Source organism: Schistocerca cancellata, chromosome 5 (genome assembly GCF_023864275.1).
Source record: "Schistocerca cancellata isolate TAMUIC-IGC-003103 chromosome 5, iqSchCanc2.1, whole genome shotgun sequence".
NCBI classification, from domain to species: domain Eukaryota; kingdom Metazoa; phylum Arthropoda; class Insecta; order Orthoptera; family Acrididae; genus Schistocerca; species Schistocerca cancellata.
The window spans coordinates 92,141,652-92,167,554 of NC_064630.1; the positions used below are offsets into that span (position 1 = coordinate 92,141,652).

At 42.3% G+C, this 25,903-nt stretch overlaps 1 protein-coding gene across 1 annotated transcript in view; it reads left to right on the top strand.

Annotated features, from left to right (window-relative positions):
• The window catches only part of LOC126188380 (Down syndrome cell adhesion molecule-like protein Dscam2), a 445,363-nt gene that overhangs the window by 186,565 nt on the left and 232,895 nt on the right, over window positions 1-25,903 (top strand). Inside the window, exons 5-6 of the mRNA XM_049929979.1 lie at window positions 16,809-16,919; window positions 20,873-21,034. Coding sequence (XP_049785936.1) covers window positions 16,809-16,919; window positions 20,873-21,034 — 273 coding nt within the window. The remainder of the gene's footprint in view (window positions 1-16,808; window positions 16,920-20,872; window positions 21,035-25,903) is intronic.

Genomic DNA, 25,903 nt, shown 5'->3' on the forward strand with positions numbered 1-25,903 from the left:
AATTCTGCATGTAATTTGCTCTCTAACTTGCCAAAACACAGAGGGACAGAGTTTATATTACCTCACCTGTTGATTATTAATTTCACTTTCGATAACTTCTGACGTCGGTCATCTTTGGTTTGTGATGGCGCTATTCTTTAAGGCGTGTGTGTGGGTGTGTGTGTGTGTGTGTTTGTGTGTGTTATACTTACAAGGTTTCTCTCAAAACCGAGGTTTTAAATTTGCTTGCGCAGAGCTTACTTGCTGCAAATTTGCCTTGAAAATGGTAGGGTGTGCTCCTGTCTGCGGTTGTCGACGACGTTACCCAGCTCCATTCCCGTTAGTTATTTGAACATTGTACACGCCGGGAGAAACTAATATTTCATCTAAAACATGTATTTTGGGTAATATTAAGAAACGATTTGAAGGGGGACAGTCATGTCAAATCATTACTAGGGAGATTGCCATATGGCAATCGCAGATATGTACATGGTACGTGAACTCAGTATACAGGGTGGCCCATTGATCGTGACCGGGCCAAATATCTCACGAAATAAGCGTCAAACGAAAAAACTACAAAGACCGAAACTTGTCTAGCTTGAAGGGGGAAACCAGATGGCGCTATGGTTGGCCCGCTAGACGGCGCTGCCATAGGTCAAACGGATACCAACTGCGTTTTTTTTAAAATAGGAACCCCCATTTTTATAACATATTCGTGTTGTACGTAAAGAAATATGAATGTTTTAGTTGGACCACTTCTTTCGCTTTGTGATACCACATTAATGCAATAAATGCTCAAAATGATGTCCGTCAACCTCAATGCATTTGGCAATACGTGTAACGACATTCCTCTCAACAGCGAGTAGTTCGCCTTCCGTAATGTTTGCACATGCATTGACAATGCGCTGACCCATGTTGTCAGGCGTTGTCGGTGGATCACGATAGCAAATATCCTTCAACTTTCCCCACAGAAAGAAATCCGGGGACGTCAGATCCGATGAACGTGCGGGCCATGATATGGTGCTTCGACGACCAATCCACCTGTCATGAAATATGCTATTCAATACCGCTTCAACCGCACGCGAGCTATGTGCCGGACATCCATCATGTTGGAAGTACATCGTCATTCTGTCATGCAGTGAAACATCTTGTAGTAACATCGGTAGAACATTACGTAGGAAATCTGCATACATTGCATCATTTAGATTGCCATCGATAAAATGGAGGCCAATTATCCTTCCTCCCATAACGCCGCACCATACATTAACCCGCCAAGGTTGCTGATGTTCCACTTGTCGCAGCCATCGTGGATTTTCCGTTGCCCAATAGTGCATATCGTGCCGGTTTACTTCACCGCTGTTGGTGAATGAAGCTTCGTCTCTAAATAGAACGCGTGCAAAAAATCTGTCTCGTCCTGTAATTTCTCTTGTTCAGAGTGGCAGAACTGTACACGACGTTCAAAGTCGTCGCAATGCAATTCCTGGTGCATAGAAATATCGTACGATTGCAGTCGATGTTGATGTAGCATTCTCAACACCGACGTTTTTGAGATTCCGGATTATCGCGCAATTTGACTGCTACTGATGTGCGGATTAGCTGTGACGGCAGCTAAAACACCTAGGGCATCATCATTTGTTGCAGGTCGTGGTTGACGTTTCACATGTGGCTGAACACTTCCTGTTTCCTTAAAATACGTAACTACCCGGCGAACGGTCCGGAAACTCGGCTGAAGTCGTCCAGGATACCGAGCAGCATACATAGCACACGCCCGTTGGGCATTTTTATCACAGTAGCCATACATCAGCACGATATCGACCTTTTCTGCAATTAGTAAACGGTCCATTTTAACACGGGTACTGGCGGAATGTTACGTGAAACCACGTACTTATACATTTGTGACTATTACAGTGCCATCTATCACAAAGCGAAAAAAGTGGTCCAACTAAAACATTCATATTTCTTTGCGTACTACACGAATATGTAATAAAAATGGGGGTTCCTATTTTTAAAAAACGCAGTTGATATCCGTTTCACCTGTGGCAGCGCCATCTAGCGGGCCAACCATAGCGCCATCTAGTTTCCCCCTTCAAGCTAGACGAGTTTCGTTTAATGCTTATTTCGTGAGATATTTGGCCATGTCACTATCAATGGACCACCCTGTATATACTACGTGAACTTCAGATCTCAATTGTCAATATCCAAAAGCAGTTCGATGCCACTCTCGAGAAAATCGACTTTGAAGTTTTTCAACCGTCTTTAACACTCTAATGTATGGTCGATTTTTCTCTACAAGCAGCGTAGCTATGTGGTAGAATGGTTAGGCTATCATGTAGGGAACATCAGTACGATTCGTGGCGGATATAAATTTTTAAACAGAGGTGCATGTCCTACTACCATTTGCGTGAAGTGTAGAATACATCTAATTGGCCGGCCGTGGTGACCGAGCGGTTCTAGGCGCTTCAGTCCGGAACCGCGCTACTGCTACAATCGCAGGTTCGAATCCTGTCTCGGGCATGGATGTGTGTGATGTCCTTAGGTTAGTTAGGTTCAAGTAGTTCTATGTTCTAGGGGACTGATGATTTCAGATGTTAAGTCCCATAGTGCTCAGAGCCATTTGAACCATAAATTGGAAGAAAATCAGTAGCGTTCGAGACTGGTAATCGCTTATTCGAGCCTCGTTTCGATCATCAATCTTTCGGTTTTTTTTCTGTTCAGTTCATATACCTGATCCATTTAATTATAAATTTTATCAAATACATGCTGATTAAGACACACTTAATTGTCATTTTCATGAAAAAATGCACGTCTTTTTATTTATAATTACATGTTGCCGACAAAAATTCAATTTTCATTTCAAACATAAATTCTGAAGTACGATAGCTAAGGATTGTTTAAACTACATTTTTTTCATCCTTATGTATTCGATTGGTGCATAAACTCGTATCGTTTTTGTTTTGCATTTCGGTATTCCGGTTGCTACGGATTTGTTTATCGATTGTCACTTTTTATTTGTACTTCACTGTTGCTATATGAGTTTACATATTGTTATTTTATCATTTGGAGATAATGAGTAGAGCTGTAGACGCACGGGCATGGACTCCCAAGTGGAGAAATCGGAACATGTGCTACATATTCTTCTGTTTGAGTTTAGTAGAGGTGCGACAGCGTCGGAGGCAGTTCTAAATATTTGCGCCGTGTATGAGGATAACGGCATTGCACAGAGCACGGCAAGAAAAGCGCTTTCCCGTTTTAAGGAGACTCGTTGCGACATCACTGACTCTCCACATTCAGGAAGACCTTCAGGATTTGACGAAGATCGTTAAGCGCATTAATCCACAGTGATCTACGTCTGTGTACTGGAGGAGTGGCTCATGTGATGAACTCTGATCATTTCAGCATCATTCGACATTTGCATGCAATTAGGTATGTTCAAGAATCGGGTGTATGGGTACTGCGTGGTCTAAACCAAAATCACAAAAATGGGTGGGTGTCCACATGTGCATTTCTGCATGCTAGTCATCAATTGATTCGTGAACAACACCGATCGTTGGTATCCTATATCGTTACTGGTGACGAGAAATAGTGTCTTTATGCTAGTATAAGGAAAAGAAAGGAATGGTTGAGCCCAAACAAAGTAGCAGCTCCCCATTAAAGACCCGCTCGCATCCACAAAAGACAATGTTATGCATTTGGTGGAACGTGTAACGTTACGCCGTATGTAGGCGAGCTAATGGGCCGCCTAGAATTGGTACGAGTTAAGGTGAATTTTTTGTATGGCTGAACGCTAGCGGGCCCATGGGCTCGGGGAGCGTCGGCAGTTCCGACTTCTGATTAGGTGACCGCCCCAGGAGCTGCAGGGACAATGAGCGCTTCGCCGATAGCGGGTAAGTCCGGGAGCTAGGAATTTGGACGGCTGGTGCTCATATTGCCTTTGTGCAGAATTTGCTCCAGGAAATGGTGGGGTGTTAAACAGTCCTAAGGATGGCCAAGTTACAGCTCTTTGAGATTCGACAATTACTCACTTCAAATATTAATGTAAATCTAAATACCTTTGCGGTTTCAGAAGGATGAGGGCATCCAATGACAGAATAATATCTCAATATCTTTAAAACTACAGAAGCTAATATCTCGCAGCTGTTAAACATTTTCACAATGACCCTCAGAATTAACAAACGTTATCTAACATGATAACATTGTACTATAGCTATTATCCCTGAAAGCTATGTATCTGTACCTATTTTATTTATTGATACACGGCGTCTCTTACACCTCTTTCATTGTGTAAATTATTGTCAGAACATCTATTCTCCATATTTATACAGCTAATGAATACAGCATGAATACCATGCCTCACATATTGTCATACTTTTGTAGTTATTTAATTAACATTTTCTTTTTTGACAGCAACTTTATTTAAATGCAGATTGCCAGTGCTGTTAAAAACGATGGTAATTTAAAAGTAGTCATTCGCTTGAATTAGCTGACACCACTATTGTTCAAATGGCTCTGAGCACTATGGGATTTAACATCTGAGGTCATCAGTCCCCTAGAACTTAGAACTACGTAAACCTAACTAACTTAAGGACATCACACACATTCATGCCCGAGGCAGGATTCGAACCTGCGACCGTAGCGGTCGCGCGGTTCCAGACTGAAGCGCCTAGAACCGCTCGGCCACCACTATTGTAAAGAGTGCAGATTGGGAATTTTCCAGTGAAGAGCTCAAGCGAGCGATTCTGGGCACTTTATGCCGAGTTCTAGAAGAGGGAAGACCTGCCAGCGGTAACGTGCGTGACTCGATCGTGGATGTATTTGATTCTGGGCTGTGGACGTCGGCTATCGTACTTATGAATGGGTATGGTATTTGGAGAGGTCTGAATCTGTTCCAGAATAGGACTCTAACTTTTACTGCTTTATTTACGGAACTGAGAATAGACAGAGTATCAAATGTCTTCGTTCCGCGTGTGTTCATTTATGAACCACCGTGTTGAACACTGAACTATTTTGAGTTGATGAATCTTCAGTATATTGTGATCACGAACTGAACTTGGTTTTCGAAAGTCTGTGAGGTCTATTTATTTGGGGGATTTTGCTACCATTCTCGTATCGCTCTCAACGGTTGACAAGGGTATTTTCTGTCTGTATTTTAATTGAACGTCGTGGGAACGCTTCCCGTTTATTTGAGATGTCCTTTCTTGAAAAAACTGCAAGATGACAGCTACAAGTTATTATTTGCAGCGAATTAGCTGCGGGGTATGAAAGCAGACGTGAGTGGCTCGACCCTATGACTACATCGAGCTACTCTTTTCAATCAGAGCCGTGTACAACCGCAGTGCCTAAAGTACGAATAACCTCAAATAATGACGCAAATGGTTTGCTCATCTAGACTGCTGTTTGGGAAGAGCAACTACCTCTCAGCAGCAGTAACACTTAGGTAATGCCGCAAACAACGATGGTGTAGTGAACTACGAATTGCTTCTCCGAGGTGCAACCATCACTGCTGCCTTTTATCGACAACGACAAGACGTCTTGCAGAGCCAGTCCTAAAACAATAACCAGGAAGACTGCGCGAAGTGGTGCCACTCCACAATGACGCCTGCACGCTTACTGACAGACCGACAAAAAACACTATGTGGGTTGGGAAGTCATACCGCACCTGCCTTATTAACCTGACCTTGCGTCCTCAGATTTTCACCTTTTCCGGTCTATATCGAATAACATTCAAGGAACTTCCTTCCTGGATGAAAATTAGTGAAGGAGAATGTGTTATTGATGATAAAAGTCTTTGCTATGTGTATCTGTTGTGTTTATTAAACTTATGAGACGCTACGAACTTATGCACCAACCCAATATTTTACGTTTCACGTAAATGATCATGGAATATCCATCTTTGTTTAAAATTTTACCATAGCCAGGGAGCTCGTTGGAATAACGGTCTTCATTGAAGGTATTAAAAAGGATCGGAAATATTCGAAGTCCATTTTCTGGGGCATTTTTGAAATTTCCGTCGAACTGCTTCGGGTTATTGATATCTGATTTCTGAACATCGCGTACCAGAAATATCTTTTTAAAAAAAATCCTATTGTTAAGTCTGTTGGAAGTGTTCTGGGAAAGTGTACTGTGTAAAATGAAATTGCATACAAAGCACTGGTGTAACCAATTCTAGGCTCTTGTCCCAATGTTAGGTTCCATATCAAGTAGGCATTACAATAGACACAGAATGAAGTCACGAATGCGCTTCTGGCCGATGTAGTCCATTCAGAAGTGCAGCAGGAAAGCTCGTGAAGCTTAAATGTGAATCTTTACAAGAAATACGACGTAGTTCTCTTGAATCCTTGTTAGTTAATTCTTCCACAGAACACTTGAACGATTTTTTATCGAAGTCACGTGGAACTAGTCAGTGTACAGAGTATACACATGCATGATTAGTTTTGACGTCAATGAGCGTGTACATTTTCCACTTCTACTTTGTTTCTCTGAATTGCATGTTAATTGGTCATTAGATGATTTTTTTGCAACAATCAGCGCTCTCCTGTAAATGGTTTTGTACCTGTGGTAGGAATTTACGAACAAGGGATACTTTGACTCCTCTCTATAAAAATGAGTAGCATTATGATCTGGGACAACTTTATAATACCTAATTTTATGAATTTGCTTTTGTGAGACATTGCTACTGATCCAGAATGAGTGTGCGGAGTGTGCGGAGTGTGCGTTGATATTAAACTTCCTGGCAGATTAAAACTGTGTGCCGGACTGAGACTCAAACTCAGGACAGCTTCTGTGAAGTTTGGAAAGTAGGAGACGAGGTACTGGTGGAAGTAAAGCTGTGAGGACGGGGCGTGAGTCGTGCTTGGGTAGCTCAGATGGTAGAGCATTTGCCCGCGAAATGCAAAGGTCCTGAGTTCTAGTCTCGGTCCATCACACAGTTTTAATCTGCCAGGAAGTTTCATTGCTACTGATGTTTGTACTCTCGAAAACATCCTTTCAGAGCCGAGTTTAAATGATGTTGAGAGCTTAGAGAATATCGTATTTACTTTGCAATTTCGATACAGTTATTCCCAACTTCCTTTCGTTAATTCTCTTCAAAACATTTGCATTTTATGACTTCTAATAGATATTCAATATAACAGCAGTTTACGGTTTTTTTCCATATCTGATTGTAGTGTTACTTTTTAGAAAAAATGATGTGAGACTTCAAGATCTTTTTACAGCTATATCAGATTTTTCTCTGTCTGTATTTGTGACTACATATCACTTACCGATGCTATTCTTGTAGCTACCTTTGTTGCTTTGTTGACCAACAGGGTCATGCCAAAACTGTGTAGGAAGTTTGACAGTGCTACTTGTTACATCAATGATACTTCTGTTTATTTTTATGTCCTACTGAAATTGGTGTGAAGAATATTCAACTACAGTAAAATACCTGGACTCTTCCTTAGTGTCTACGATTTTGAACATTACTGAAAATCCTTGGAACCACCTGACACCTTTCGCCGAATATCGATGTAACGTGTCCGACCAGAGAGAGTTATGCCAAGAATGGGACCTGATGTTCCTTACATACAGAGCGTTCTCGAGTCGGTATGGCGCACTTTGTTAGAACGAAGATGGTTCATATACAGATGCATACAAAATGCTAACATCCACCTTTCGTCCGAAATTTCTCTCCCATTTTACTGCAGATGTAAATAGCGTCTATTTTCAACTGGTTACAGGTTAGCAAAAATATAGAGTCACGTATCGTCACGGAAAATCTAATTACAAAGAGAATCTATTTCTCCCTATATTTATTTTCGACGCAAAACCGTAGTAGTGGTACAGTTACTGAGAAAAACTTTGGACTGGGTTACATTTGACACGGCGTATTCATCATTTCCAAATTTTCGAAATGCATCTGACAACCCCACCCTCCCAGAGATTTCACGAATCGCTGTTCCAGCTGTCGTTACCTGCTCTCGCCATAAAGATAATTTTATCACTCCTTGCCTCAGTTTCATTAACTTTTTAATCTCGGGTTGAGATCTGCTCCATCCACTAAATAAGTGCTGTGCTCGCGAGTCCGCCGAGGTTGCCTCAATAATTTTTCAACCCGCGAGATTTCTTTCGGAGTGGCCGTACGCCGAGAGCGTTTTAATTTCAATGTCGCCGCCACCCCCACCCCAGCCCTGCGACCGGCGCAGCTGGCGACCGGTAATCTTGCTAATGGCGGGACTGCGCGCTCCCCAGACTCGGGGGAAGTCCCGTGGCGCAGGGCAGCCAACCGTCTGGCTGACTATCCAATCCTGTAGCACATTCGGCGGCTAGAGAACTTCTCTTACTGCAAACCCGAGTGCATCTTCCACAGTGCATGCTTTACGTGGCGTCGCTGAAGTCCTTGAGTTCAGTGGGTCACTTTGCAGTAACTATTGTTGTTCAGATTACTAAAACTAACTTTTGAGTAACACCTTTATGCATTAAACTAACCTAGGCTAGTTTAATTTAATAAGGCAGAGACTATTGATGTGTAACTGGGAACTATGAATAGCTTTTAACCACGTTATGCTTTTTTTATCAGCATCTAATGTTTTGATAGTATTAATTTACCAACTATTTGCACTATGCCTTTGTTCTTATAGATATTGGAGAGTTTAAAAAGCATTTTAGAAGTGAGAAGGGAATTCAGTAATGATTTTATTTTTATTTATTTACTTATTTGTTATTTAGACCAGATTAGGGCCTTACGTCTAACCATGAGCAACACATACCAAATATATTACAAAACCTTCCCTATAATAATAATATTAATAATAGTATTAAATACACAGATAACTATAATAATAATAATAACTGACAATAATAGTAGTAATAGTGGTAGTAGTAGTAGTAGTAGCAGTAATAATAGTAGTAATAAGTAAATTCATATGGTATAAATGTCTGATGACAGTGGCACAGTTGTGTAATAGCACATTAACACCCTAACTTTTGGTACTATGCAGATTTATTGCTTTTTAAATTTTTTTCTTTATTGTGATTTCATTCTCCTGCCCACATGGGCAGTGGAGGGCTGTCAGTGGCACAATCGGCCACTCTTCAGCCGAGTGACATTACAGTTAATAAAAGGAGGAACTATGTATATACAGGGTGAAGCGAAATTCGCGCACTCAGGCTTCACAGCACAACTCCTCACATGCCAGCGATAATATAAAGTCTCTTACAAAATTTCGTCTGGCAAGTACATACGCCAGAAAAAGGATGTTAGAGAGTGGAAATCTGGCAACACTGTAACCAAATGTGTGGTAACTACCTCTGGCAGTACTTATGAGTCATGCTGTACTGTTGGTGTGGTGGAAAGAGTTTTGGGTTAGCATGCAGGAAGTCGATGGTTCGATCCTCAGTTGGGGTGCATTTTTTTATTTGCTAGTTTCATTCTTACATTTCATACAGTAATATACACCACTTCTTAGGTCACACGAATCCTAAATTTACAAATTTTTTACGCTGAACATAACAAAAAATGTTCAAATGTGTGTGAATTCCTGAGGGACCAAACTGCTGAGCTCATCGGTCCCTAGACTTACACACTGCTTAAACTAACTTATGCTAAGAACAACACACATACCCACGCCCAAGGGAGGATTCGAATGTCCGGTGGGAAGGGCCACGCAATCCGTGACATGGCGCCTCAAACTGCCCTGTCACTCCATGTGGCGAACATAACAAATACATGGTTAGAGAAGTAAGAAGTAGACAGTTGAAACAAATGACCTGTCATAGGACAGAATAACTAAAAAAACAATATCAATTTTGATATGCTAAAGATGATACAGAGCACAATAACACAACATCTGCTTGTCATTTGTACTAGACGTAATATGAGAGCTCAGAGTCGCACATTAGCAACCAGTGACAATAATAATGTCCATATTAATGACCGCGTGACCTTCACAATAGAATATGTTGTGCTCAGAACAACAGATGCTCAAGGCAACCCCCTTCATGTCCAAACATTGCGCAATCCGCCGGATCATACAGCTCTGGACCCTTAGCAGCAAAACTGCGTACGTAGTAACAAGATCAGCATGAACACGCTCTACCAGTTCTTCCACATTCATCGGTGGAGTAGAGTATACATGCTCCTTCAGGTGTCCCTACAGGAAGAAATCCAGGGTATTTAGGTCAGGTGAATGCAGTGGCCATAAAACTGGACCTCCACGTCCGAGCTATTTCTCTGGAAATGTTCTGTCCAAATACTGTCACACGTTAATTCCAGAGTGTGGAAGTGCAGCATCATGTTGGAACCATATACTCTGCCGAACATGTAGTTGAACATCTCCCAGTACAGCCCAACATCAAATACGGCGTGGCGGGACATTGTGATCACCAGGAAGCACTGCTGGCAAGAATTAGTCTCTGAGCTTATCACTCGTGGGGGGGGGGGGGGGGGGGCATCGGTCCACCAGCCAGGCACATAACGTGGCTCGCTTTGTGGAACCAGTATGGGCAACCTGAAGTTCATGAGTTGTAGCCTGTTTTATTCCACATCATTCGCACCACCTCGGGCACCAAAGCAGAAACCTTAGTGGAGGACATTACCTGCGAAGACATCAAGGATGTGATAGCAAAGGGTGCTCCAAACATGTCGCCTGGCATGGATGTTATCCCTGTCGAATTTTACTGGGCTTTCAAGGATTTGATGGCGCCACAGCTGACTGTGATGTTCCAAGAACTGTTGACAACAGCCACCAATGCTCCACCACCATTTGGTGAAGGCATTATCATCCCAATACACAAGCCATAGCAGGGGAATACAGTTGCCAATTACCGCTTCCTAACCTTACTCAATGCCGACTACAAGATATTTGCACGTATTTTGGCTACACGATGTCGTCGGATCCTTCCGAGTATAATATCCACGGACAAACGACGTCGATTTTGACATTGCTTTGGTCCGGTACGACATGGTTACCTCTTTGCTGTCACAGAGCTGGTGGGCTTCCCGGCATCCTTCACTAGTGCATTACGACACCTCTACTCCAGCGCCCACTCCCTTGTGCAGGTTTATGGTCGTATCTCCAGACCAGTACCGATCCGCTGTTTCTTAAGTCAGGAATGCCCACTACTGAAGCTTCTCTGCGCTTTCGCCCTGGATCCACTTATTGGGAGTCTCATGAAGCACTTGTCAGGATTCACCCGGCAGCAGTAGACATTCAGCTGTCGTGCTTATGCAGGCGATCTGTTGCTGCTGTTATGATCATGGAAAGAGACCACATGCGTACTTGACCTGATCTCCAAGTACAGGGACAAGGTAGGCAGTGCATTGAGTGTTGCCTAATCTAAGGTGACGCCAATTTTCCGCAGACTCACTCGAAAAGAATTGGCGCCTCAAACTTGCGTAGAGAGCTTCCGATACCTTGGCATCATCAAACCGTAGTAGTCCTCTTCTGGTGTGCACTCAACGTCAGCTGCACGGCCGTTCGGCAACACCGCCTCTGTTGCCTTTATGCTTTGCAACATGTGGCATATCTGAACATGCATGTAATTACCAAGCTGGTACACATAGTACAGGTCCTTAAGATGTTGCCAGCGACTGGTTGCAGCCTGCAGGCAGCGCAGGGTTACTTCGTGATGTCTGGTAACATTTTTAAGGTCAAATATGAGATACTCACTATCCCCCAGAAAGCCAAGGGACTTGGACTCACTAACGTCCATTGTCGTGCATCCGCCTTATATCTGAACAGCATGAACGAGCAAGGGCCGAACACAGGGAAGGCACTCACGTGACAACTCTTTGACATTAACGCTGACCTCCGTCTCCGCGCTGGTGTCAGTAGGACATATTGCGCCTCTACTTGTGCATCTGTCTGAGGAGCTTCCCATGTATGCTCCCCACACGTCGAAATGATTTCTACATTCAAATACTGCATTGCGTACCTTGCAACAATGTTGAGATCAAGTAGCCTTTAAGGAGGTGAAGAGCAGTGTGGCGCAACCTCCATCAGCCGTACCTCTCGACGCAGTCTGAGCGACATCGATCACGTCTCCTGCGGAAAATTCGCCACCAACCAGCGTTTACATGCGATTGGTTTAATGGACTCTCCTTTATGATCCACCTGTCACTCAGTAGACGATGACAACCCCTTTGCCTGAACTGCTCCAGCGTTCGTGAAGTCTGGACACTAGGACGGCAAATGGTCGCCTGTTTTCTCCCTGACTCTCCATTCGACGTATGTTTCCCATGTAGCCAAGACTCATGCGACAGTCTGGGTCAAAGGATGGACAATCGTCTACCTTTATGGAGTCAGGGACAAATCGTGCCTCAGTCTTTGGGCCCTCCTACACAATGAACATGTGGTGACTGAACGATGTCCGAGCTGCAGCTACATCTGTGGTGTTTCTGGGGTTACACGCGACCCCTGCTCAGTTGATACGTGCCTAGCGTGGTTAGCTGGACTGCTCTCGAGCTGCACCATTAACACCCCCTTCGTGTTGTTTCAATTCCTGGGTGGGTGCAACGCCTTGTCCTTGTTTTCCTTTCCCATCTCCCTTACCCAGCACTGCTGCGTCACACGATGAAAATTCATGGTTACAATTAAGTACCTCCTTCTTGACTGTCCCTTCTTGTAGTCTTCCGGTTGACTGATGGTGTTGGGTACGCTGTGACCAGAACTCATGTGGTCGACCCCTGCCAACTCCGTCACCCGTTCACCATCGAACCGGAGGTGACCTACACGTACTCATATCCCATCATCCCTACCTTCTGTCTGCTTGTAAGGAGTACCCAGGAATAGACATACACACAGATCACACATTAGTAGTGATGAAGAGTAGGTTGAAGCTTAAGAGACTAGTCAGTAAGAATTAATACGCAAAGAAGTTCTCGAAGACTATAGATACTGCGATAAGGAGTAGCTCAGTAGGCATTTCACTTAAAGACAAATGGACGTCTCTAAAAAGGGCAATCACAGAAGTTGCAAAGAAAAACGTAGGTACGAGGAAGATAACTGCGAAGAAACCGTGGGTAACGGAGGAAGTACTTCAGTTGATAGATGATATAAGGAAGACCTGTCCGTTGTGATAGAAGAAGAAACAGGGGTCGATAAATAAGACATAAGGTAACTAGTATTAGATTCAGGACTTAAAAGAGCTTTAGAAGACTTAAGATCAAATAAGGTAGAAGGGATCGATAAAATTCCATCAGAATTTTCAAAATACTGGGATAAGTGGCAACAAAACGACTATTCATCTGTAGAAGGTATGAGTCTGGTGATACACCATCTGACTTTCGGAAAAAATATCATCCACACATTTTCGAAGAATGAAAGAGCTGACAAGTGCTAGAATTATCGCACAGTCAGCTTAACAGCTCATGCATCTAAGTTGCTAACAAAAATAATATACAGAAGAATGGAAAAGAAAACTGAGGATGTGTTAGACGACAATCAGTTTGGATTTAGGAAAGATCAGGGCACTAGAGAAGCAGTTCTGACGTTTCGATTGATAATGGAAGCAAGACTAAAGAAAAAACAAGACACATTCATACTGTTTGTCGACCTGGAAAAAGTCTATGTAAAATGGTGCAAGATGTTCGAAATTCTGAGAATAAAATATGTAAGCTACAGGGAAAGATGGGTATTATACAATATGTACAAGAGCCAAGAGGAAACAATAAAACTGGAACACCAAGAACGAAGTGCTCAGATTAAAATTGTTTAACACAGGGATGCAGTTCTTCGCCCCTACTGTCCAATCTGAACATCGAGGAAGCAATGACGGTAATAAAAGAAAAGTTAAGGGGTGGAATTAAAATTCAGAGTGAAAGAATATCAATGATAGATTCGTTGATATCATTGCTATCCTCAGCGAACGTGAAGAAGAATCACAGGATCTGTTGGATGGAATGAACAGTCTAATGAATACAGAATATGGATTGAGAATAAATCAAAGAAAGACGAAATAATGAGAAGTAGCAGAAATGACAATAGCGAGAAACTTAACATCAGGACTGGTGATTGCGAAGTAGATTAAGTTAAGGAATTCCGCTACCTACGCCGCAAAATAAAACATGACGGACAGAGCAAAGCGGACATAATAACCAGACTAGACTTAGCACTGGCGAAAAGAGCATTTCTGGACAAGTGAAGCCTACTACTATCAAACATAGGCCTTAATTTGAGGAAGAAATTTATGAGAATATACGTTTGGAGCACAGTATTGTATGAAACATGGACTATGGGAAACACAGAACAGAAGAGAATTAAAGAATCAAGATGTGGTACTACAGGTGAGTGAAGAAAATTAGGTGCACTGATAACGTAAGGAATGAGGGGATTCTGCGTAGAACCAGAGAGGAAAGGAATGTATGGAAAAACACTGGCAACAAGAACGAACAGGATGATAGGACGTTTTTTAAGACTTCAGGTAATAACTACCGTGTGTCTAGAGAGAGCTGTAGAGAGTAAAAACTATAGAGAAAGTGAGAGATTGAAATACATCCAGCAAATAACTGTGGACGTAGGTTGCAGGCGCTACTCTGGGATGAAGAGTTTGGCACAGGACAGGAATTCGTAGCGGGCCACATCAAACCAGGCAGAAGACTGATGACTCAAAAAAGAAAAAGAGCCTTAGTCTCTTAACGTTGTGACGTGATATTAATAGACAGACATCACAGGCAGCGTGTTAATGTAATTGTGCCTCGCCTTGCTGGGATAACGACGCTCAATTACCCTCCATGCATCATTGTTCCATCGTGCGCAGCAACACATGTCCTATTACAGTTCTCTCTATGAAAATAAAGAACCAAACACAAGCCCTTTGGAAAGAAGAACTAAAATTAAAATTAAATCTCGATTAGTTCCCTGTGTGTCGAAACTGGGGCGCAGCTGTATATTCTCTTAGAAACACAATTTTGTGTGATCCTTGGTATAGTTAACATTTCACACACACACAGACAGACACACACACAAAGAGAGAGGGAGGGAGGGAGGGACGGGAAGACAGAGAGAGAATAAGAGACAGATTTTGCCCATTTTGTAGCGTGGGAGGAACTGTTCCATTATATACGTTGACTAAATTACTGTATATTACATGGATTGTGCGGAGAGAATTCTGTGAGCGGTGGAAAGAGGTTAATGGTGTGCCGTTTAGATATGTCCACCACAACAAAATGCTATACAGTCGTGAAATATCATAATATGACAGTACTAGAATGAAACATTACCAAATAAATTAGTTTTAAGAATTAATGTGAAGATGGTCTTTAGTGGAGTAGCTGAAAATGTCAATGAAAACATCGTAATTTACTCTTCAGTTTCACTACATTACTCACATGACATTTGATACGCTCAAGCAGTTTAGTTTACTGTGCTGTGTGTACACCTGTGTCCTTGACTCCTTTCTGTACTCATGTTAAATCTTTGAAGTTTTTTTTTTTTTTTTTTTTTTTTTTTTTTTTTTTTTTTTTTTTTTTTTTTTTTTTTTTTTTTGAGTGAGATGTATTGGTAACAGCAAAGACCGAGCGAGGTGGCGCAGTGGTTAGCACACTGGACTCGCATTCGGGAGGACGACGGTTCAATCCCGTCTCCAGCCATCCTGATTTAGGTTTTCCGTGATTTCCCTAAATCGTTTCAGGCAAATGCCGGGGTGGTTCCTTTGGAAGGGCACGGCCGATTTCCTTCCCCATCCTTCCCTAACCCGAGCTTGCGCTCCGTCTCTAATGACCTCGTTGTCGACGGGACGTTAAATAACATTAACCTAACCTAACCTGGTAACAGCAAAGGGCATAATGTCAAAACTATCAAATTTTTAAACACATCTCTGCATGGTGTTTTAGTACTAATTTCTAATATACTTTCTGTAATATATAATGTATTCTGGAAATGTTATCTTTGAAAGTTTTGCTTCCTCGAAGAACTCATTCTCTTGTTTCATTATTGAATGTAAATATATTAATGCCTTCTGTGTCTTATTTATACTTGTAATAACGTGCATTGCAACTGAAGCTAAAAGTACGTGCTTCATGAAGTTTGCAATGCGAGTTTTATATCTCAGGTGACGATAGATCTGCAGTCACAAACAATATCTGTCATGTATTTAATTGTTTGAATGAATCATAGTTACAGATTCTGTCGTTCTGTGAGATATACTTAATTCTTTCTGATGAGTCTAGTCAAGATTTAACAGTACTCCGTTATTCTTTACTCATCTGTTGATATTTTCAGATATTCCATAGCTGCCTTTTCAGAAAGGTGACTCTGTTTCTTAATCTCAGTATCACCAAGAAAAAATATTACAGGTTAATGAGTATTATTTTCCTTTCCTCTTTGTGAGCGTACCGAAAATTAAAAAAATTTTCACCGGATCCATTTCATTTTGTTGGTTAAGAGTCGTCAGTGGTGATTCTGTAAGCATTTTCAATATGTAATCCTTTTTGACATTTAAGCTATTACAGCTTGCTGTACTCAGGACTAGACAAGCAATGTAACACTTGTTACGTATCTAGAAAATGCCAGTCCGAACAAACATACTAATTTTAAATTTTTTTCAAGCTGAAAGATTGAATTCACTATAAGGTCATAAATTACATTTATGACTGCTAATTTACTATTTTCTTTGCCAATCTGGTTAATCTGTAAGCAGCTGATCATTTTCTTAATTGGTGAAAGACCTGCTCTTTCCTGGCGAATATAAGAGAAACAATTTGCAAAAAAATGAATTTTTATATACATTTGATTTGGCCGGAAATAGATAAATAATATTTATTGTTCTAGTTTACTTCAACAAATCAATTGATGAAATAATATTCTATTGTTTCCAAGAAAATGGCGAAACATAATTATGTGTTATGTTTACAGGTCTGCCCTATATTCGTCTGATCCCAAAGGTGACGGCAGTGGCTGGTGAGACCCTGAGGCTAAAGTGCCCCGTCGCAGGATACCCCATCGAAGAGATTCGCTGGGAGCGAAGTGAGTACTTACTACCTGCTGCACGCGCTCTGTCTGTGTGGAAGAATGCACGTGGTCCGTGAAGGGACGCTCCGCACTCGTGTGACCGGGAATGTCGTCGTGATGGAGGATCCACTCCTCTGGTCGTCATAAGGCAGGCAGTCTTCTTGTTTCAGTGCTCTGTACAACGGTTTTAGCGCTAGAGAACAGTGATGTTGGTACGTGCACAAAGTCGTGATGGGCTATCCCCGTCGCATGGAGAGAAACAATCCAAAATTGTTTCTATCAACTGTTTTGCCTTCTTTAGGGTTGTTGACGGAGCACTTTTCGCCAACTCCGTTTTTGTTTGGATTCTGGCTCGTATACATATGGCTCCCGCTATTGATTTACCAAAAGGACATACAAATGGACGTTCGCACATTTTTCTCTCATCCTCATAGCTGCAAAATTAACCATCAGGTGAAGCAGTCTTTGCAGGAACAGGCACTGTGACTTAACTGATGGGTCCCCACAAACGGCAGTTGGTCAACTGATTGGAACTAGTGAGTAGTAGAGGTACCTATCAGGAAAACCCCTCACTGATACTCATCTAACTGCTAGCTAATTTTGTAGCTAACTTTGGATCGCCTTAACACTAATCCTAAGAGAAGCAGTAAACAGACACCCCTCACAGCACACCGGAATGTCGACAATATTCTACGCCTTGTTTTGTTGCCCTTCATGGCAAGCCATCCTGGGCTTACATTTCAGCACACCGTGAAAGTTTCTACTGCTTGTCTTCATGCTTTATCTTGACTACAAAAAGTCGTCGGACCTCTCCCAAATGAGAACGTTCGGAGCGTTATTCGCCGGACCCTCCAACCAGCTCGGGAATCTGACGACCTAAAACGCCAGTTGGGCTGAATTTGGCACGATATCCTTCAGGAGGACATCCAACAACTATATCAGTCAATACCAGGCCGAATAAATGGATGCATAAGGATGAGAGGTGGACCAACGCGTTATTGACTTTCTCATGTTGTTAAGTACTTCCTCTTAAATAAATCATCCTTTTTTACTTAGAGAGTGCCCGCATCTCGTGGTCGTGCGGTAGCGTTCTCGCTTCCCACGCCCGGGTTCCCGGGTTCGATTCCCGGCGGGGTCAGGGATTTTCTCTGCCTCGTGATGGCTGGGTGTTGCGTGCTGTCCTTAGGTTAGTTAGGTTTAAGTAGTTCTAAGTTCTAGGGGACTTATGACCACAGCAGTTGAGTCCCATAGTGCTCAGAGCCATTTGAACCATTTTTTACTTAGAGAGTACTCAGTATATTCCTCTCTATATTCCTTATATCGTCGGTTTCTGCATTCCTGTTCTGAGTCAGACGCTGCCCTTGGCACTATGTGTCTGTGAGTTTCGTTCTGATGGATATCCATTTCTTGATCTAAATTTGCCATGTCAGCTAGTTGTTGTTGTTGTTGTTGTGGTCTTCAGTCCAGAGACTGGTTTGATCCAGTTCTCCATGCTACTCTATCCTGTGCAAGCTTCTTCATCTCCCAGTACCTACTGCAACCTACATCCTTCATAATCTGTTTAATGTATTCATCTCTTGGTCTCCCTCTACGATTTTTACCCTCTGCGCCACCCTGCAATACTAAATTGGTGATCCCTTGATGCCTCAGACTATGTCTTACCAACCGATCCCTTCTTCTAGTCTCCGGCTGGAGTGGCCGAGCAGTTATAGACGCTACAGTCTGGAACCGCGTGACTGCTACGATCGCAGGTTCGAATCCTGCCTCAGGCATGGATGTGTGTAATGTCCTTAGGTTGGTTAGGTTTAAGTAGTTCTAAGTTTTAGGGGACTGATGATCTCAGAAGTTAAGTCCCATAGTGCTCAGAGACATTTGAACCTTCTTCTAGTTAAGTTGTGACACAAATTTCTCTTCTCCCCAGTTCTATTCAGTACCTCTTCATTGGTTATGTGATCTCCCATCTAATCTTCAGCATTCTTCTGTAGCACCACATTTCGAAAGCTTCTATTCTCTTTTTGTCTAAACTATTTCTCGCCACTTCCATACATGGCTACACTCCATACAAATACTCTCAGAAACGACTTCCTGACACTTAAATCTATACTCGATGTTAACAAATTTCTCTTCTTCAGAAACGTTTTCCTTGCCATTGCCAGTCTACATTTCATATCCTCTCTACTTCGACCATCATCAATTATTTTTCTCCCCAAATAGCAAAACTCATGTACTACTTTAAGCGTCTCATTCTCTAATCTAATACCCTCAGCATCACCCGATTTAATTCGACTACATTCCATTATCCTCGTTTTGCTTTTGTTGATGTTCATCTTATATCCTCCTTTCAAGACACTGTCCATTCCGTTCAACTGCTCATCCAAGTCCTTTGCTGTCTCTGGCAGAATTACAATGCCATCGGTGAATCTCAAAGTTTTTATTTCTTCTCCATAGATTTTAATTCCTACTCCGAATTTTTCTTTTGTTTCCTTCACTGCTTGCTCAATATACAGATTGAATAACATCAGGGATAGGCTACAACCCTGTCTCACTCCCTTCCCAACCACTGCTTCCTTTTCATGCCCCTCGACTCTTATAACTGCCATCTGGTTTCTGTACTAATTGTGAATAGCCTTTCGCTCCCTGTATTTTCCCCCTGCCACCTTCAGAATTTGGAAGAGAGTATTCCAGTCAACATTGTCAAAAGCTTTCTCTAAGTCTACAAATGCTAGAAACGTAGGTTTGTCTTTCCTTAATCTATTTTCTAAGGTAAGTCGTAGGGTAAGTATTGCCTCACGTGTTCCAATATTTCTACGGAATCCACACTGATCTTCCCCGCTACCAGTTTTTCCATTCATCTGCAAAGAATTCGTGTTAGTATTTTGCAGCCGTGGCTTATTAAACTGATAGTTCGGTAATTTTCACATCTGTCAACACCTGCTTTCTTTGGGATTGGAATTATTATATTCTTCTTTAAGTCTGTGGGTATTTCGCCTGTCTCATACATCTTCCTCACCAGATGGTAGAGTTTTGTGATGACTGGCTCTCCCAAGGCCATCAGTAGTTCTAATGGAATGTTGTCTACTCCCGGGGCCTTGTTTCGACTCAGGTCTTTCAGTGCTCTGTCAAACTCTTCACGCAGTATCTTATCTCCCATTTCATCTTCATCTACATCCTCTTCCATTTCCATAATATTGTCCTCAAGTACATCGCCCTTGTATAAACCCTCTATATACTCCTTCCACCTTTCTGCCTTCCCTTCTTTGCTTAGAACTGGGTTGCCATCTGAGCTCTTGATATTCATACAAGTGGTTCTCTTCTCTCCAAAGGTCTCTTTAATTTTCCTGTAGGCAGTATCTATCTTACCCCTAATGAGATAAGCCTCTACATCCTTACATTTGTCCTCTACCCATCCCTGCTTAGCCATTTTGCACTTCCTGTCGATCTCATTTTTGAGTCGTCTGTGTTCCTTCTTGCCTGATCCACTTACTGCATTTTTGTATTTTCTCCTTTCATCAATTAAATTCAGTATCTCTTCTGTCACCCAAGGATTTCTACTAGCCCTCGTCTTTTTACCTACTTGATCCTCTGCTGCCTTCACTATTTCATTCCTCAAAGCTACCCATTCTTCTTCTACTGTATTTCTTTATCCCATTCCTGTCAATTGTTCCCTTATGCTCTCCCTGAAACTCTGTACAATCTCTGGTTCTTTCAGCTTATCCAGGTCCCATCTCCTTAAATTCCCACCTTTTTGGAGTTTCTTCAGTTTTAATCTACAGTTCATAACCAATAGATTGTGGTCGGAGTCCACATCTGCCCCTGGAAATGTCTTACAATTTAAAATCTGGTTCCTAAATCTCTGTCTTACCATTATATTATCTATCTGAAACTTATAATGTAAGAGAATGGATGCACTGTGAGGCTGCGTTGCGACAGTCCTGCCTGTGAGTCAGAACGGCCTACTTTTCTCGCAGGCGGCCGCGAGCTTCCTGACGACCTGCGACAACGGGTAACGGCGGACGGCACGCTGGAAGTGTCGCCCGTGCAAAAGGCGGACGACGCGGGCGTGTACACGTGCTGGGCGCGCAACAAGCAGGGCCACGTGGCCAGGCGCTCGGGGGAGGTCGCCGTCATAGGTAAGCTGCCGCGCAGCGCGGCGCGACGCCAGCGCCGCCGGAGGAGCGCGTGGCCGCTGCGCGAACTGCTACGGCGCACAGCGCGTGGGGAAGCGAAGACGAACGAACTAGGAAAGGACAAAAGAGCCCTTCTGAAAGAAGCGCCAAACAAGATCTGATGGAGGTGTGAGGGGGATGTGTGAGGGTGAGGGGACCAGGCGTAACGATGCTATAGTTTTAAGATCGCACAACAAACGGCTCTGGATATACTTGTCACTAGTAAACATTCATTGCACAGTCCAGGTTTCTTCAGAGTGATAGTGACCGGGGCAGGAATAGAGTTCGGTTTGCGAAATTTGTTTTCTAGAGGCACCGGACTGAGTGAGGGAGGAGGGGGCGGTTGATCACCACCCCTCGTTGCGCACACCCTTGTTACGAGACAGTGTTCCGTGCAGCATTGTAAAAACAAACACGAAAAAAAAAGAATCTCATTTCATTAAAATTAATAATAAAGTCATTATTATTGCTGTTTATTTGGTCGATAAGAATAGCTATTAGTCGTCTTTAGTAACTTAATTTGTTATCAACCAAAGACGTTTTCTTCTCGTTCGCTTTATACATGTACGGTGACTCTATACTCAAATTTCTTTGAGGAGTTTTCAATCAACTGTAAGTCGCAATCTTTCTGCTCACTGCACTTAACCTTGCTGTTTACTGGACTTAACACCAAGACGAAGTTCCTTGAACAGCAGGGTTAGGTGCAGTGCGCAGGAAGATTCTGAAATTGCAGTTGATTGAAAACTTCTGAAAGAATTACGAGTCCAGAAGTGCTTACACAATAGCCAATCGACACACAAACAAAGTATAAAAGACGTGTAAACCACTAAAGATGCCTAATACAGTCAGGTGAAACATGTTCGATTACAAATAAAAATAAAAATTTAATTGCTAAAGATGGAAAATACGATGTGGTTGTAATTGAACTTTCGCTACTTGAGCCAGTGTAGATAAAGAACTAATTATCTCATGCGCACTCATATTTATAAGTATGCTGTTCGGAATGTTCGCTGCGGGATTTGCGTTGGTAACAGTGTTACTGTCATGACCTGCTGTTAGACGCTGGTACTGGTACGGCGACGTAAGGTTGAAACACAAACACCAGTGCGCATTACAGATGCAGACAGGCAACATGCGCCTGAACAGGGTGAGCAGGGCTTTATTAGTAAAGTTGTTCTATCAAAAGAGCAGCAATAGTGCTTCTGCTGTTAGACGGTATCACGCAATAAAGGAATACGGTGAGGTCCTCTTTCCGCGGCGGGATTGAAGAACATGAATTGGAAGTGCGAACTGACTGGCGATTTGGGAATTGCTCCTGGGAGACGCCGACGGCCAATTGCGCCACAAATTATTGAAAAAGTTACTGTTGCCATGGCTGAGTTCGATGGGCGCAATGTGCGGACTAACTGTGTGACGACAGCTGAACATTCCATGGCACAGCGTTCAAAAAGTGCTGTGAACAATTGTGAAATGGTATCTCCAGTGCGGTTCCAGGCAGTCGTGGACGCAGATGATCATCACACTGAGCAGATTTTGTAACCTGGACTGAACACATGGTGCGCTATTAACAAATGTTACACTCTCATGGGAAATTAAAATCAGTTTCTTTCAATGGGTTACTCGTTGTTTCTCTTCAACATGTCCTTAAAAATGTTTCCATTTGGTTCATTGCCCTACGATCACTTATTTTACACGTGGGCCGTATCAAGTAGAGAAAGTTTAATTGTAACGTCCCTGTAACATAGGCTACATGATCTTCTTCTTCCTCGCTTTATTCCATGTCTCCACGCGATCTGCATGCTACATGTATTTCGGATTTGACATTGTCAGAGGTTGTATCATAGGCTACTTGATAATTCTTCTGTATTGTTTGTTGGAGCGGAGATAATGTGACAGAGGGAATAATCTAAGTTTATATATTCAGTTAATACATCAAACTATCTGAAGCACCTCTTTTTCTTTTCACCCGGTAACTCACCGAAAAATCTTAACACAAGTTTTAATAAAATTTTAATTCTAGCATTACTGAGGATGAGAAACCGGGCAATATGAATCGCCCGCAAGCTTCACTTTAAGTTTGCATTTATTGCAACACAACCAGTTAAAACACCAACAATTACGTGTTGCAATTGATTAGGTAGATCACAGCTATTCTGACAACAATTTACAGAAAACAGATTAAGCTTGCAAATTTAGAAAATTTAAATTCCACAGAATTAGGGAGTAAACAGTTAAACTGGAGAACAACTTGGTTCAGATTTGACTGTTATACCGGGTGATCAAAAAGTCAGTATAAATTTGAAAACTTAGTAAACCACGAAATAATGTAGATAGACATGTAAAAAATGACACACATTCTTGGAATGACATCGGGTTTCATTAGATCCACCCCATATTGCTAGACGCGCGAAATGTCTTGCGCGACGGCCGGGGTGGCCGAGCGGTTCTAGGCGCTACAGTCTGGAACCGCGCGACCGCAGGTTCGAATCCTACCTCGGGCATGGGTGTGCGTAATGTCCTTAGGTTAGTTAGGTTTAAGTAGTTCTAAGTTCTAGGGGACTGATGACCTCACAAGTCAAGTCCCATAGTGCTCAGAGCCATTTGAACCATTTGAGCCAAATCTCTTGCGCACGTCGTTTGGTGATGATCGTGTGCTCAGCCGCCACTTTCGTCATGCTTGGCCTCCCAGTTCCCCAGACCTCAGTCCGTGCGATTATTGGCTTTGGGGTTACCTGAAGTCGCAAGTGTATCGACCGACATCTCTAGGGATGCTGAAAAACAACATCCGACGCCAATGCCTCACCATAACTACGGACATGCTTTACAGTGCTGTTCACAACATTATTCCTCGACTACAGCTATTGTTGAGGAATGATGGTGGACATATTGAGCATTTCCTGTAAAGAACAGCATCTTTGCTTTGTCTTACTTTCTTATGCTAATTATTGCTATTCTGATCAGATGAAGCGCCATCTGTCAGAAATTTTTTGAACTTTTGTATATTTTGGTTCTAATAAAACCCCATGTCATTCCAAGCATGTGTGTCAATTTGTACTTCTCTACCTACATTATTCCGTGATTTATTCAGTTTTCAAATTTATACTGACTTTTTGATCACCCTGTACTTTATAGCACTGAAACACTATTCGACGAGATAAATCATAGAACAGGGAGAAGTAAGCAAATTCACGTGGTACAGAAAGCCGGATCAGTTAGTTTAATTTGAGAGTGATATTTCAGTGGGCTTACTTAAGCACTAAATGAGACAGGATAAATCTAGCACCCATTAAAAGGGGGATATACATTAAATCATGGAAATAGCACAATAAATTTAAAGATATCATAAATATATATAAACAGGCTTCTAACACAACTCTGTTTCACCCTGAACAATTTAGCATATAAAAGGGGTTACAAATTGCTCTTAAAAACGATCACTTTGGGATCAGATTGGCCGTGTAAAACCCACTTAATAAACTCGACCACAATAATTTACTCTTTAAAACTTTAGATAAGAGCAAAGGGATCATAATGGACCAGCGCTTCCCTAAAGCTAGCTTGAGGTATTACACCCCTCCCTAAAGCTGAGGCGCCGGCCGGTGTGGCCGTGCGGTTCTAGGCGCTTCAGTCTGGAACCACGTGACCGCTACGGTCGCAGGTTCGAATCCTGCCTCGGGCATGGATGTGTGTGATGTCCTTAGGTTAGTTAGGTTTAATTAGTTCTAAGTTATAGGGGACTGATGACCGCAGATGTTAAGTCCCATAGTGCTCAGAGCAATTTGAACCATTTGAACCTAAAGCTGAGGCAAGCAAGAAAGGGTAAGATAGACCTCCACCAAGTACTAAATTCATTAATTGAAGCGCATTTCACGGGTGGAACAAGTTTTACATAAATTAAAGTATAAGATAGTTATTTAACTAATTAACTAAAATCTCATAGAAAATTGGATAAATAAGTTACACAAGTGCAAATTTAAGTCACATTTATCTTGGTTGCTTGACGTGCGTCGTGAGTGGTATGGGACGTGCCGGTTATCGATTCAAACGAAACCAGGACTCAACCACAATACAACAAGCATTCATTTCTAATACGTTGGGCTGAATATTAACACTGAAATGAACCCAACAGCACACAGTGGAAGAAACGGAAGAGAATACTAAAGCGTCTGATAGGAACAGTCAACATGAATCACCGTTTTAGCGGAATGTAAATGTCAACCACCGCTGAACAAAGATGTATGATACGTCTTACTAAACTTAGTAAACGAACGATGGCACGTGGCGGGAATTGAAATTAACGCTACAAGTGACATTAAGAGACAGAGGAATCCAACTGTGAAGAAGACACAGTTCAGTATCCTAAAATAACAGTGATACATTTGTAATGCAGTTATAGCTGCGTTGAACGTAAGCCAAGAGAACAATCAGATCTTTCGTGTGTTTTCTGTTTTATGTTAACCAGCATAACAGGTACACACTCGTATTTTTTCTTCCAAGAAAACTTATTGAGCTGTTCATTTTCAATGAAAGAAATATTAAAGCCGGACAGAATGAGACAATTGATTTATCGTCTTTCTCATGTCCGCAGTTGGACCTTTGAAGCTTTGGCGATCTTCTACCAAAAACTTTTTTTTTCGTCAGTTTGTGCTTTGCATGTCTTGGCTCCCACAAACACCTGTTGCGCCTACATTCTTCCATTATCAGCAAGACATTCTCTTATGACCACTCCACAGCTCACCCAACCCAGGTTCAGCATCAGAGGTAGCCTGCGCGTAAGGCATTATACGAATGCTGTCTGTGCTGAGAGAGCGCAAGTGGAGAGCACGCAAACTT